Source organism: Limulus polyphemus, unplaced genomic scaffold, assembly GCF_000517525.1.
Source record: "Limulus polyphemus unplaced genomic scaffold, Limulus_polyphemus-2.1.2 Scaffold133, whole genome shotgun sequence".
Lineage (NCBI taxonomy): Eukaryota > Metazoa > Arthropoda > Merostomata > Xiphosura > Limulidae > Limulus > Limulus polyphemus.
The window spans coordinates 556,059-568,731 of NW_013665743.1; the positions used below are offsets into that span (position 1 = coordinate 556,059).

General features: G+C 34.1%; 1 protein-coding gene across 3 annotated transcripts in view; it reads left to right on the forward strand.

Moving 5' to 3' along the window:
- The window catches only part of LOC106473700 (SCY1-like protein 2), a 263,864-nt gene that overhangs the window by 187,523 nt on the left and 63,668 nt on the right, over positions 1 to 12,673 (forward strand). For all 3 annotated transcript variants that reach the window (XM_022403165.1, XM_022403153.1, XM_022403159.1), the window contains one exon: positions 5,372 to 5,519. In XM_022403165.1, the coding sequence (XP_022258873.1) occupies positions 5,372 to 5,519 (148 nt within the window). The remainder of the gene's footprint in view (positions 1 to 5,371; positions 5,520 to 12,673) is intronic.

Here is a 12,673-nt window from a genome sequence, read left to right on the forward strand (position 1 = left end):
GATCCGAATGCAGTTCGTATGGTATACAAAATCTGAAGAAGAAATCACTAATAGCCGAAGCTACAGTTAAGTAGCGTCCTGACTTGGTATTGCATATGCCTCAGACCACTTGGTGAAATAATTCATCTCCACAGAAATGTACCTGTTTCCAGCACGAGTTTAGGGCAAAGGACCAACAATGTCAACGGCTACTCTTTCCATTGGTGCACAAACTTGATATAATTTCATTGGAGCATGTCCCTTATGCTTGGATTTCCTTTCAGCAAAACATATACTGCATGTCCTGCACCATTCTTCCACATCTTGCCTCATATCTATCCAGTAAAATCTCTATCGTAGGTGACTCAATGTCTTCTTAACTCCGAGATGTCCTCCTGTTAAACTATGATGGAATTGATGCAGCACAACTTCCCGTAGCTAGACACCTTCTCCCAAGCAGGGTGCAAAATATTTACTTGCAGGAAATCAATTATTGGCTTCAAATCCTGGTCTTTCTCCTGCTCTGCTTTAATATCTATACCTGGTTCCACTTTACCATCATCGACTATTTCAGTCACTTTGACTTCAGCTTGATGGCACCTGGTTAGTCCAATCTCTCTTTTAACACTTACTGGAATTTGGCCTTTGTTGTTCCCAAACGTCATTTTATCAAAATTAACTACACACTTCCTCGGTAGTAAATAGTCCAACCCTAGTATGCATTGGTCTTCAATGTCAGCCAAGTATACTTTGTGTTTGTCCTTCATGCCCATGAGCTCAATAGTTAACCCCACTGGTCCCCTCAACCTTGCATAATGTCCTGTCACACTACAAAACTTCTGTATGGCTTCTGGTACTCCTTTGTGATCTAGCACCTTGATACTCACAAGGGTTTGCTGGGATGCAGAATCTATGACAAAGTTGCCCTTTTGGCCATCAAGGTTTCCTGTCACGTAGACACTATGTGTCCTTGGCATTTTACACCTAGCTGTTGGGACTTTCACGATGAGGGTTGGTGGGCGTCCCTAAACACTAATCACTACTGGTTCCCCTAGGCTGACTTATTGGTAGTATTCTTCTTGCACTGGCTCCTCATATGTTCTTGCTCACCACAGTTCCAGCAACCTTTCTGGGAAGCAGCCTTTCCTGCCATGGCATCTTCCCTGTGTTGAAGTTTCCTGCATTGAGCTTTCTTGTGACCAGGTTTGTTACAGTGCCAGCAAAGTCCCTCAAACCTCTCTGAAAGCTGCCCTTTTCTGGCCTTGAATCCTGATAACTGTACCAACCCTGGTACCTCTGTGCTGGACTTAACGTAGGATTCGAATTCAAGAGCTCTGGCCATTGCATCTTGTATAAGTACAGCGGTGTGCTTGCTTCACTTGTATCTTCAGTTGTAGACTGTCCAAGGCGTCTACAAACTGATCCCTCAGCAACCGCTTGAGGAAATCGAGTGGTGCAGTTGGGTAGGCCTTGTGTGCCACACTTTTCAAGTCCTGTACCAGCTCTTACAGGCTCTCCCCTTTAGCACGGACTCTAGTCCTAAACCTAGCCCTGTAGACTTTGGACTGATTTTGAGTTCCATACCTGAGTTCTAGAACAGCTACCAGTGCTTTATAGTTGTGCCTGTCGTATGCTGACAACTGTCCAAGTATTTCCAGTGGCTGTCCCTTCAGGCTCGTTGCCGGATATACTGCTTTCTGCTCCTCTGTCCATACATTCATTTCTTCCAGGAGCTCAAATTGTGCTCTATATGCTTCCTACAGTGCCTTCCCATCTAATTACTGTGGCTTCCTTCATACTAGATCACCTCTATTGCTGACACTCATGTCTGGAATGTGACTTCTGACAAGACTGAATGTGTCTGCATTAGGGTTTAGCTGCAGGGTCTGGAAGGGCTTCCCGTTGTCTGAGGCTGATTATGTCGATGGCTCATATATCCTCCTTGTGTAAAAAGACAGTAAATCATCCTTTAATGTATTTAATTCACTTTGAAATGTATTAATCTTTTCCATTTGTGTATGCTGGCTTTCTCTCAACTGTTGGATACTTTCTTCCAGTTTCCTTTCTTCTTCCATTTGCCACTGCTGTAATATCTATTCTTGTTTATTTTCTTTCTCCACCAACCACTGCTGTAGTCTCTCTTCTTGTTTCTTTTCTTTTCCTCCAACAACTGCTGTAATCTCTCTTCTTTATTTTGCTGTTCGAGCTGCCACTGTTGCAGATTTTCTTGCCACTACTGTTGTCTCTCTTCTTGTTTATTTTCTCGTTCTTCTTGTTTCTTTTCTTTCTCCTCCAACCACTGCTGTAATCTCTCTTCTTGTTTATTTTCTCGTTCTTCTTGTTTCTGTTGCTGTTCTTGTATTGCTGCTATCAAATCTGCTAAGCTGTAGTTTGATTTGCCACTTCTTGTTTCCATTTTTTTCTTTTCCGTCCCACTCTCTGACACCAGTTTGTTACGTATTTGCTTGTTTGTTAATTTCCCATAGAAATTCTTTCCAAAAAACTTCAGCGATACAAGTCCTTTCTTAAATAAAACTAGTTGATTCTTTCTCAATACAACTTTGCAATACACAGAATTTCCACATTCACTTTAACTTAAACACACACTATAATTCACAACGATTTACGCACTTTACTTACAGTCACCACCGTTCGCTTGACTCAATTATCTGTCTCTATAACTGTCTATATGCAATTATATCTCCGCTTTATTTGCCGGGCTTATATACTAAAATAGAGGGCGCCTAGAAAAGACTAGAACAGCTGCCAGGATCAGTCATCATCCTTCTAGAAACTCCAGCGTGCATGCTTCCAGCTGTCGTAACAGTACACTAGCGTATAGCCCGGTAAAAATGTACTATCACCCCCACTCCATGGTATAACCTAAATGAAATAAATGTATTTTGCGAAATCAAGATTCACCAACAAAGAGATAGAAAAGTACAGTTGAGACAGTGAAATGTCGGTAAGTTCCTTTATTAGCCAATCAAAATTAAGACCATAAAAATCAGTTAGATTAACAACTTCTAATATATAGAAAAGCCAGTGCATTTTAGCAACACTATGTTCTAATAATGGCTTTTAAGGCATGCTGCTTAGCAACAAAAATATAACCTAATATTGTTGTTAGTCTATTTACTGAAAGTATAAAATGACATGTATAGACAACAAACTGGAAAATATTTCTTGAGTTCTTAATTTAGAGTCTCCGTTTCTTAAAGCGGTTTGCTGTTGTTTTTTTATTTAAAAAGCTCATGATATAATAAAAAATAGCTTAATTCATAAACGATTTAAGTTTAAAATTGAGTCGATATTTTTACTTTCATGATAAATTTTATGCACTTGGCTAAAGGCTAGATGATCCCACACTACGTCTTTACTTTAGGCATATTATACCAACACTTACTACACTTATAAGGTTTCAAGGCACCCACCCACTCTCACGCCCCATTGCTCCCCCGTCACTAACATCGTAATGGGCAGACAGTAATCGAACTATTCTATCTGGATATAAATGCATTTTGCCTTTTATGACTCCTTCTATTTCGAGAAATCAATGTGACGTGACGTGACACACATGGGTTAAAAAAAAAAAAAAAAAAAAAAGTTTAAAGACAGCGCATATTGACAGCTTTTTGTGTTGATACACCGATCTTTACCTCCAGGTAAACATTCCTATGCTTCAGTTTTATACTTTATCAGCGATTAAAGTGATACAGTTATAGGCTAAAGACTTTCATTAATAATGAAGTCTGGTTGTTATTTATATCCGAACCTCTTCGGCAACTGTAAACGTTAAAGGTGCACACCCGAAACGTCCGAATGTAAACAAAATTAATATTATATAAAATGACGGTCAGTTCAACTTTTAAATAGTAAAGAGTGGCCCAAGAGTTGGCGGTGGGTGGTGTTGATTAGCTGCCTTCCCCCTTGTCGATCAGTTCAAAATTATGGACGGTTTGCTCAGATAACCTTCAAGTAGCTTTTCGCGAAATTCAACAAACAAACAATCACTGTTATCTAAGTTTTATGTTTAAAAGATGAATAAAATAGTTAAAATATTGAGGAATTTTTCTGAAGTACTTTTTCTCCTTCATATTTTCTAACTTCGTCAATGCAGCACAATTAATATAAATGAAAATACAGAATAACCTAAGAAATAAATCAGCATGAACTGAAGTTATGGAACATGAGAGTTCAAAAATTTACATAAAACGAACATCAAGAACACGAACGAACAAAAATTAGCATAAAACACATATTAATACAAAATAAAGTACAAATATTAATGAATCTAAGATTTATAATGGTTGGCTGTAAAAATACTTATAAATCAAGGATTATACCAATTAAAACTGATATAACAATATTGTTTGTCTACAAATGTAAGGATTAAGAACATGGTGGTAAAAAATTAAGATAAAAGTAATACAAATGGTTAAAAGTTTCATCAGAAAACAATTAGTACAAATGCGAGTCTGTGTAAATAAAAATTGAGATTGATATCATTTGGATATAATTAAATATGTATAAGAATTATTTAATACACGATGTTAAACGAAATAATTATAAAAATACAAGAACTAACAAGACCTAATAATCTGACTCATGAATCATTATCGTCATAAATTTTTTGTTTGAAGTTAATCACAAAGCTACATAATGGGCCATCTTTGCTTTGCCCACCAAGGGTATCGAAACCCGGTTTCCAGCGTTGAAAGTCCGCAAAAATACCGCTGTGCCACTCTGGAGCATCATCATAAATATAGGCCCACCTAATATCTCTTTTATATTACGTTTCTAAAACGAATACCTATCTGATATTTAAATTTATAGGTGAGTTTATCTTTAAATGTTTTCAATCACTCTTACAATGTTGTTTGTACAATATTTCACAAGAAATATCACTTTAAAATTACCGTCGCGCAATTATCACTATACTGTTTTGTTTTTCAATTCCAATTTCTTCTGTAATTTATTCATTTATTCAGAATTTTGCAGGACTTAAGTGGGTAATGTAATCAAAACTGGTCGACGAAAGTGTCTGTAATGCAATTACAACTAGCTTTAACGACTTCGAAATGAAAAAAATATATATGAGACTCATTCAGAAAAAGACACCTTACTGCTGACGGATTACATTTCCACACTTTTTTTCTGAACATGTTAATTAAAAAGCCCTTATCTTTGAAACATGCCTTTTTTAATCACTTGGCCTTGAATTCCCATTAACACTCTCGTTACCAGATATCTAACGAGCTCACAATAAAACTTAACGAGTCTTAAAAGCCAATAATGAGCGTTTGATTGTTATATTTTTCATAATAAATTCTGTTTTTAAGGCTGATTGCGAAGTACTTTTTTTTTAAAACGTGTACTTTAAATTTTCTAGCGACACTCTTGCATTTGCAACAGAACCTGTCTTTGGAAGTCTTGCTAACGTTCTTGGTTGCTTGGAGGACAGACTACCTCAAAATCTACCATCTGCCGTTAGGGAGTACAACTTCCTACCAATAGAGATAAAATATGGACTTCTTCAGGTTTGCCCATTCTCATTTCTCTCTATGGTTACTTTTCTCGTTGAAATAATAATGATACATAAAATTACCTATATAATAATTTCAAATACTCTCAGAATTTACAGTGCATACAAGAGAGATTTAGACAATAAAGTTAGAAAAAAAATGTATATATATTTTTATTTCAGCCAACGTTCTGCAACTGTGGCTTCATTAGGGCTAATAATAGTACAAGAACTGTTTGATGTGAAAATATTCGCTAATTTATTAACTGAATAGAACACCAGACACAGTTTATTAAGTTAACGTAAATTTTAACATGAAGCACTTCTTCTACTACCAGCCCTGATGAAGCCGCAATGATGAAGCATTGGCTGAAATAAAAAATGTTTTTATTATTATCTGGAGAGTAAAGTTCCTATTTTTCCAACTTTATTACCAAAATATTCAAATGTACTTGTTTTCTCTAGAACAAAGTATTGTGAAAAAATGTGAGTTTGTTAGAATTATTAACAAAAAAAATTTCGTATTTCATTATTTGATCTTAGCTCGCTAGATGCCAGATCTAATTTCTGAATTGAGCAATTTGATGAAAGCTTTTTTCATGCCTTGTTTGTAAGTGACTTATTGTTATTGTTTATGGTTGTTGTTAATTATATGTTATATGTTTCCATCAATCAACCTTATAATTAATTAATTTTATTTATAGACCTGGAAAGTGGCTAAAATAATGTATGACTTTTTAGCCTCTAAATTACTGCCATTATGATACTTATAAATTTCATGTTGTTAGTAGAAATTATTTCAAAAAATTCATGTAAACTGATTGGCTTCTTTATTATGATCTTCACCTAATTATGGTGAATAGAACACCAGAAATAGTTTATTAAGTTAACGTACATTTTAACATGAAGCACTTCTACTACCAGCCCTGATGAAACCGCAATGATGAAGCATTGGCTGAAATAAAAAGTGTTTTTATTATTATCTGGAGAGTAAAGTTCATTTTTTTTCTAACTTTATTACCAAAATATTCTGGTAACATTAGAACACCAGATGAAAGTGTTCTACCAATGCGAAGTACTTTTTTTTATAAAACGTGTACTTTAAATTTTTTAGCGACACTTTTGCATTTGCAACAGAACCTGTCTTTGGAAGTCTTGCTAACGTTCTTGGTTGCTTGAAGAATATCATTTGCAGTTGGTTCACAGTTATCAGTGGTGAACGTGACAATCAGGATCATTCCAAAGATACTCAGTTGTATTAATATCAAGTGCATGAGATGACAAATAACATAAATCGCTGTGATAATCTTTGACTCAATTACGAACAGCAAACGTACAGTTGGTTGTTTCATTATCAAACTGTGAACTCTTATACATCAGAGTAGAAATGCATTATTGTAAGATAGATATGATTGTGAACAACGTTCAAGTACAATTTTATGTGTTTGCCTGTTACAATACCCAATGTAAAAAATCGACCAAAAGTACAGGGTAAAATTATTCATTTTCTTTGGTAAATACATCCATATGAACTCCAACAGTAATGAGGGTGGTTAATTTCAATATCCATCATATATCATACTTGTATTTACATTTTTGTGTGACTCATTTATTACTATTAGGAATCCTAATAAGTACAACTAATTGATAAACCAACCAATAGAAATTGTACAGTTAAACTTGATACTATTCTAGAGCTTAACATTTAAACAATCTACGGCCTTATATTATAAATAGTACAGTAGAAATTTACAGAAATATTCACAGTCAAAATGTATAAAATAATAGAATGTATCGTATTAACACGAAATTCGATAAGGGTGCCCATAAGTATTGGTTGTTTGGTATGTTTTCTCAAAAGATAATCAAGGATGGAAAACTAATGCTCGATAAGTTTCATATCCGCCAATTTCCTGGCCACAAAAGAATGGTAATGCCTTGATCTTCAAGCCATAATTTTGTTACTTGGGTTGAATAAGCGCGAGCACACTGCATTGTCTGTAAAACTGATTACTGATGTAAACAGGTAAAAAGCCTTGCGCTAGAATTATGATGTATCGAACACGAGTGATCAACTCTTAGCATACCACCAGCTGCCCAAATGATCAAAACAGAATTACCGCCATGCTTAGAGACAGTTCAAATACATTTTCTAGGAGAATAATCGACAAACTCAAATGCATTCATTCTACGAGAACTGTGCAAATCTGGACTCGTCGAAAAAAAAATACAATGTTCCTAAAGAGGGCGTGATAGCATCTGCGATACACATTGTTATCAACATACGATATTACCTGGAGTTAGCTCATATTATAAAGATAATTTATGGGGTATTAGGATATACTTGCAATACCTGCGGCCACTTGACGTGGATAATTCTCCACACTTCTCACAGCACGGATAGTCTATTCTGTTGACTTTGTGTGTCCAGGACATGCAAAAACTGTTGTTTTCCGATATGATGGAAATTACATTGTCGCCTTAGTAACTCTAAAGAAACCTGTCGATTTCTTCTTAATACTGTAAGTATTATTTAGTCTTTATCGAACGACACCAGTATGTAAGGGTTATTTGGATAAGATGTCATTAAAATGGACAATTCATACTTTCGAGATGGGGATATTTACTTGTTAGTAGGTTGTGCATTTATTGCCAAAGTGTTAATATTGTGTGGGTGTAGGAAATATACACCTTCTAACGCATATCCTAATGACGTCACATAATAAGTAGGTCCAGTTTCAAGGTCATTTTGTAGCACTAATTATAGCCACTTTTTCATACTTATGTTTCGCATATGTTTTTATACATCAAACGATAAAACAGAATGCTTTACGATTCTCCATCCCTAAATGGTATTTTGTACCAGCCCTCTACAATTACATACCTGAATTTACAGAGCCCATCCAGTCTTCTGGTGTATATATATATATATGTCATAATCAGTCTATTTTATGTAAGAAAAAAATAGTGTGCTACGAACATGTCCTTATAAACTGGCAGTCAGTGTAGATACTGTTTCGATAATACACCCACCTACTTATGTTAGAATTATCTAGTTGTTTAACAATCCTCCCCGAAAACTAAATCGTAAAATCATGTATACTTGATCTACTTCTGAAAGTATAAAAAAACGAAAGTAGGTCACTAAAGTTTGACACTACATTATGTTGATTATATATAAATAACTCGAAAAGCGTAATTTTAGAGCATTTCAGACCTCTTTAGGCTTCAAACTTTATATATATATCATCAAAAGACAAGTAAAATGGTGAACTCTCTGAACAAAGTATCAAACAATTTAACTTACAAAACATTTAAAAATACTGAAAATTAGCAAACAATTTAACTTACAAAAAATTTAGAGATACTGAAAATAAGCAAACAATTTAACTTACAAAACATTTAAAGATACTGAAAAATTAGCAAACAATATAACTTACAAAACATTTAAAGATACTAAAAAAATTAGCAAACAATATAACTTACAAAACATTTAAAGATACTGAAAAATTAGCAAACAATATAACTTACAAAACATTTAAAGATGCTAAAAAAATTAGCAAGCAATATAACTTACAAAACATTTAAAGATACTGAAAAATTAGCAAACAATATAACTTACAAAACATTTAAAGATACTGAAAAATTAGCAAACAATATAACTTACAAAACATTTAAAGATACTGAAAAATTAGCAAACAATATAACTTACAAGACATTTAAAGATACTGAAAAATTAGCAAACAATATAACTTACAAAATATTTAAACATAATCGTATTATTTGTGGTTGACTGATTTGATATTAGGGGCAAATATTCAATAAGGAATTACTGAATTCAAGTGGATTTCTGAAATTCATTTATACATGTTGAAGAACATCAGACATGAAGATTACCACAGATACAAAAATGTTGTCTCATTTTGCGTCATAAGACTCACTCTTGATAAGTATAAACTTTGAAAGCCACATCCAATTAACAAACTTATATAATTGGTTTTTCTGACAAAATATAGCCAAATTTTAAATTTTATTACAGTTTTATTCTTAAGTAACATTTTATATACGTGTGCATACTAAAATAATCTATACCGTTATTGTAATATCCCATGAACAAAAATTATCTAGTATAGAATTAAACTAAAAATGCTTATATTTCTGACATTTCTCCTTTAAAGCAAATGAATCCAACAACCTGCCAATAAACATTGCATCAATAGAGTAGTATCTTTCTTACTTTATTTATTCTGACCAGCTTCTCTTATCTCCTCCATATCAGTAAAGTAATTACTTCTGTTGTAAGGAATTAGAACTTGTTATCCCTAACCAAAGGTTTACTTCATAAGCTACTCACCTGAGATGTTAATATGTCTTGATGTGACCGTACAAATTACATTTCAAAAAGAAAACATGAACTCGCGTTTGAAAGGGCTTTTGAATTGGGTTACCAATAAAAGTGGGGGAGCTAAATCCACTTTCAGGACAACAAATTCTCGATTCAGTTGATTTTATGGTCGTGATATTCAGTGAGGATTACTTAATATTTTACGATCACATTAGTTAACCATGGCTGTTTTTTTACATTATTTAGCTTTCACCATTTTCACTTTAATTTCATTTTTCTAAATACTCATTATTTTGTATTTTAATCTCACATAAATCAGTTACCGTTATTTCGAGCTTTCAGTTCTCGTCTTAAGTTATTATTTATTTGTTACTCTATATATTTATACTACGTTACTCAAAACAATTAGAAATATTGAAAATGTATAATATTATAACTAAGACAGGACAAAATCATTGTTATAAAATAATACCAATTCTTACGTCAATTTTAGTGTTTACGTCAGTCAGACATTTAATTATCAGTGATATGATCTGAACTCTAGCCCCCCAGTGGCACAGCGGTATGTCTGCGGACTTACAACGCTAGAAACCGGGTTTTGATACCCGTGGTAAGCAGCGCACAGATAGCCCATTGTGTAACTTTGTGCATAACAGCAAACAAACAAATCTGAACTCTAAATAGTTGGTCATTCAGCCTACGCATAAATGAACATTCGGTAGACGTAGATCTATATCCTTATAGTTCATGACACTTCAGTATGTTCACAAAGCATTAAAATGGCAGCCTGATACTGATGTTGCCTGTCTAAAATCACAGAGCTGATAAGGCCAAATTTATCATCAGCCATTCTTCTGAAAGAACTATTTTCAAATCATCTTTGATGACACTTACTTGATGGAAAGCGCTGTATTCCCCAAGAGAATCCCATAGACACTTGGTGGAATTAATGTCTGGTAAGGGGCAAATGCCATTCACATAGCAATCTCGTTTTCAAAGAATACGTCAACCCATTTAGCATGGAGAGAGTGGGCGTCATCATCCAATAGGCCTAAGTCATTACTAATTGGATCATAATATGGATACATAAAAAGTCATGAGAGTTGATTTATATAATCTTTATCATTAAGGATAAAGTCCATTCCGCGCAATGTAGGTGTATATACGTCTAATAACGCTTATGCATTACGTTCGTATATGAAAAATGGGTAAATCTGGTTTCAGATTCTTTCCAAACGAGTATAACCCTGTTTTCTGGCTGCAGAGTGAAGCATGATTCATCTGTAAAAAATAATATTGCTCCACGTGTCATTGGAAGTGTTCTTGACATTATTCTAGATGAAATATTTAGTGCTTTGACCACATGTCATTGGAAGTGTCCTTGAGACTATTTTAGGAGAAATATTTTGAGCTTTGCATAAGAGAAATGCATCCTTCTGAGCATCAAGCATACAGGTTAGCCCAATGTAGTTTTTTCTAATCGTATTTACACCGACAGAGTATTTATTTGCGGCTGCGAACATTTAATTCACTCTCCAAGCCTGTACCTTACAATTGCAGTAAATCATAATTGACACATAGTGATCGTCTACCTGTGTCGTGGTTGACGATCTGCCTTGTTTCTGTATCTGAAAAACTATATAATTGATGTGGAAGCAGTTCTACATTCTACTAATGACAGTTTGGGACATTTGGAAACAGTTTGCAGCAGTCTGCTGTGGTTGGCTCACTTCCATTGGCTTGATGGTTCCCAACATGAGAAAGCCATTATATGTCTTCTTTGAAGTCAAACCATCTTTATGAAAGATCTGGAATAATATGAAACCTGTAATTCTATTCAAAGTAATAACTGAGGCAAAACTGCCTGTGACCACTATATATTTACGCTGAATGACCAGTCATGTAATGTTCACGGCAAATGACTGATTATCAAATGCCTTATTTTTTATAATAATAAAGGGGACTAACATTGTTTGGTAAGAATGCTTTATCATGTCGTTGTTATAATGTTGCACATTCTGTTTTTGTTTAATATTTAGAGCAATGTACTTGTTAGTTTTTGAAATAGGAAATGAATATATCTTTCAACAATATCTTTCATGAGATATCCTACCAGCAACAGTTAACAGTTTTTGAAACAAATATTTTGAGGGTTTTTTTGTTTTTTTTATCTTGCATGTTACATACTTCAATTTCATTTTAAAAGAAATTAACCCGGCATGGCCAGATGGTTAGGGCGCTCGACTCGCAATCTGCAGGTCGCGGGTTCGAATCCCCATTATACCAAATATGCTCACCCTTTCAGCTTGATAATGGGGCGTTATAATGTGACGGTCAATCCCACTATTCGTTGCTAAAAGATTAGCACAAGAGTTGGCGATGACTAGTTACCTTCCCTCTAGTCATTCACTGCTAAATTAGGGACGGTTAGTGCAGATAACCTTTGTGTAGCTTTGCGCGAAATTCATAAAAACAAACAATAAAGGGAATTAAATGATAAACATCGGTATTTAGTGGTCTTTATGTAATCACATTAATGTAATTCAAATAAAGGGAAAACGGTTAGCCTACTTTTATATTTCTATATATCATCTAATCTTTGAGCTATTTAAACTGTTATAGTAATGGCATTTAAACTTAGCTTTCTTTTAATAATTATTAAACACAAACAGCATTAAGTTTATTTAACCACATGTTCCTTAAGCTTCTGTAGAAAATTCGCGAATATAATTATATAAATAGTTTAAAAATGTAACTTGATATTAGGTCGTCGAGAAATTAATGTCGCTTTTTTGTAGATGAAAAAACCCGAACAACTTATATAT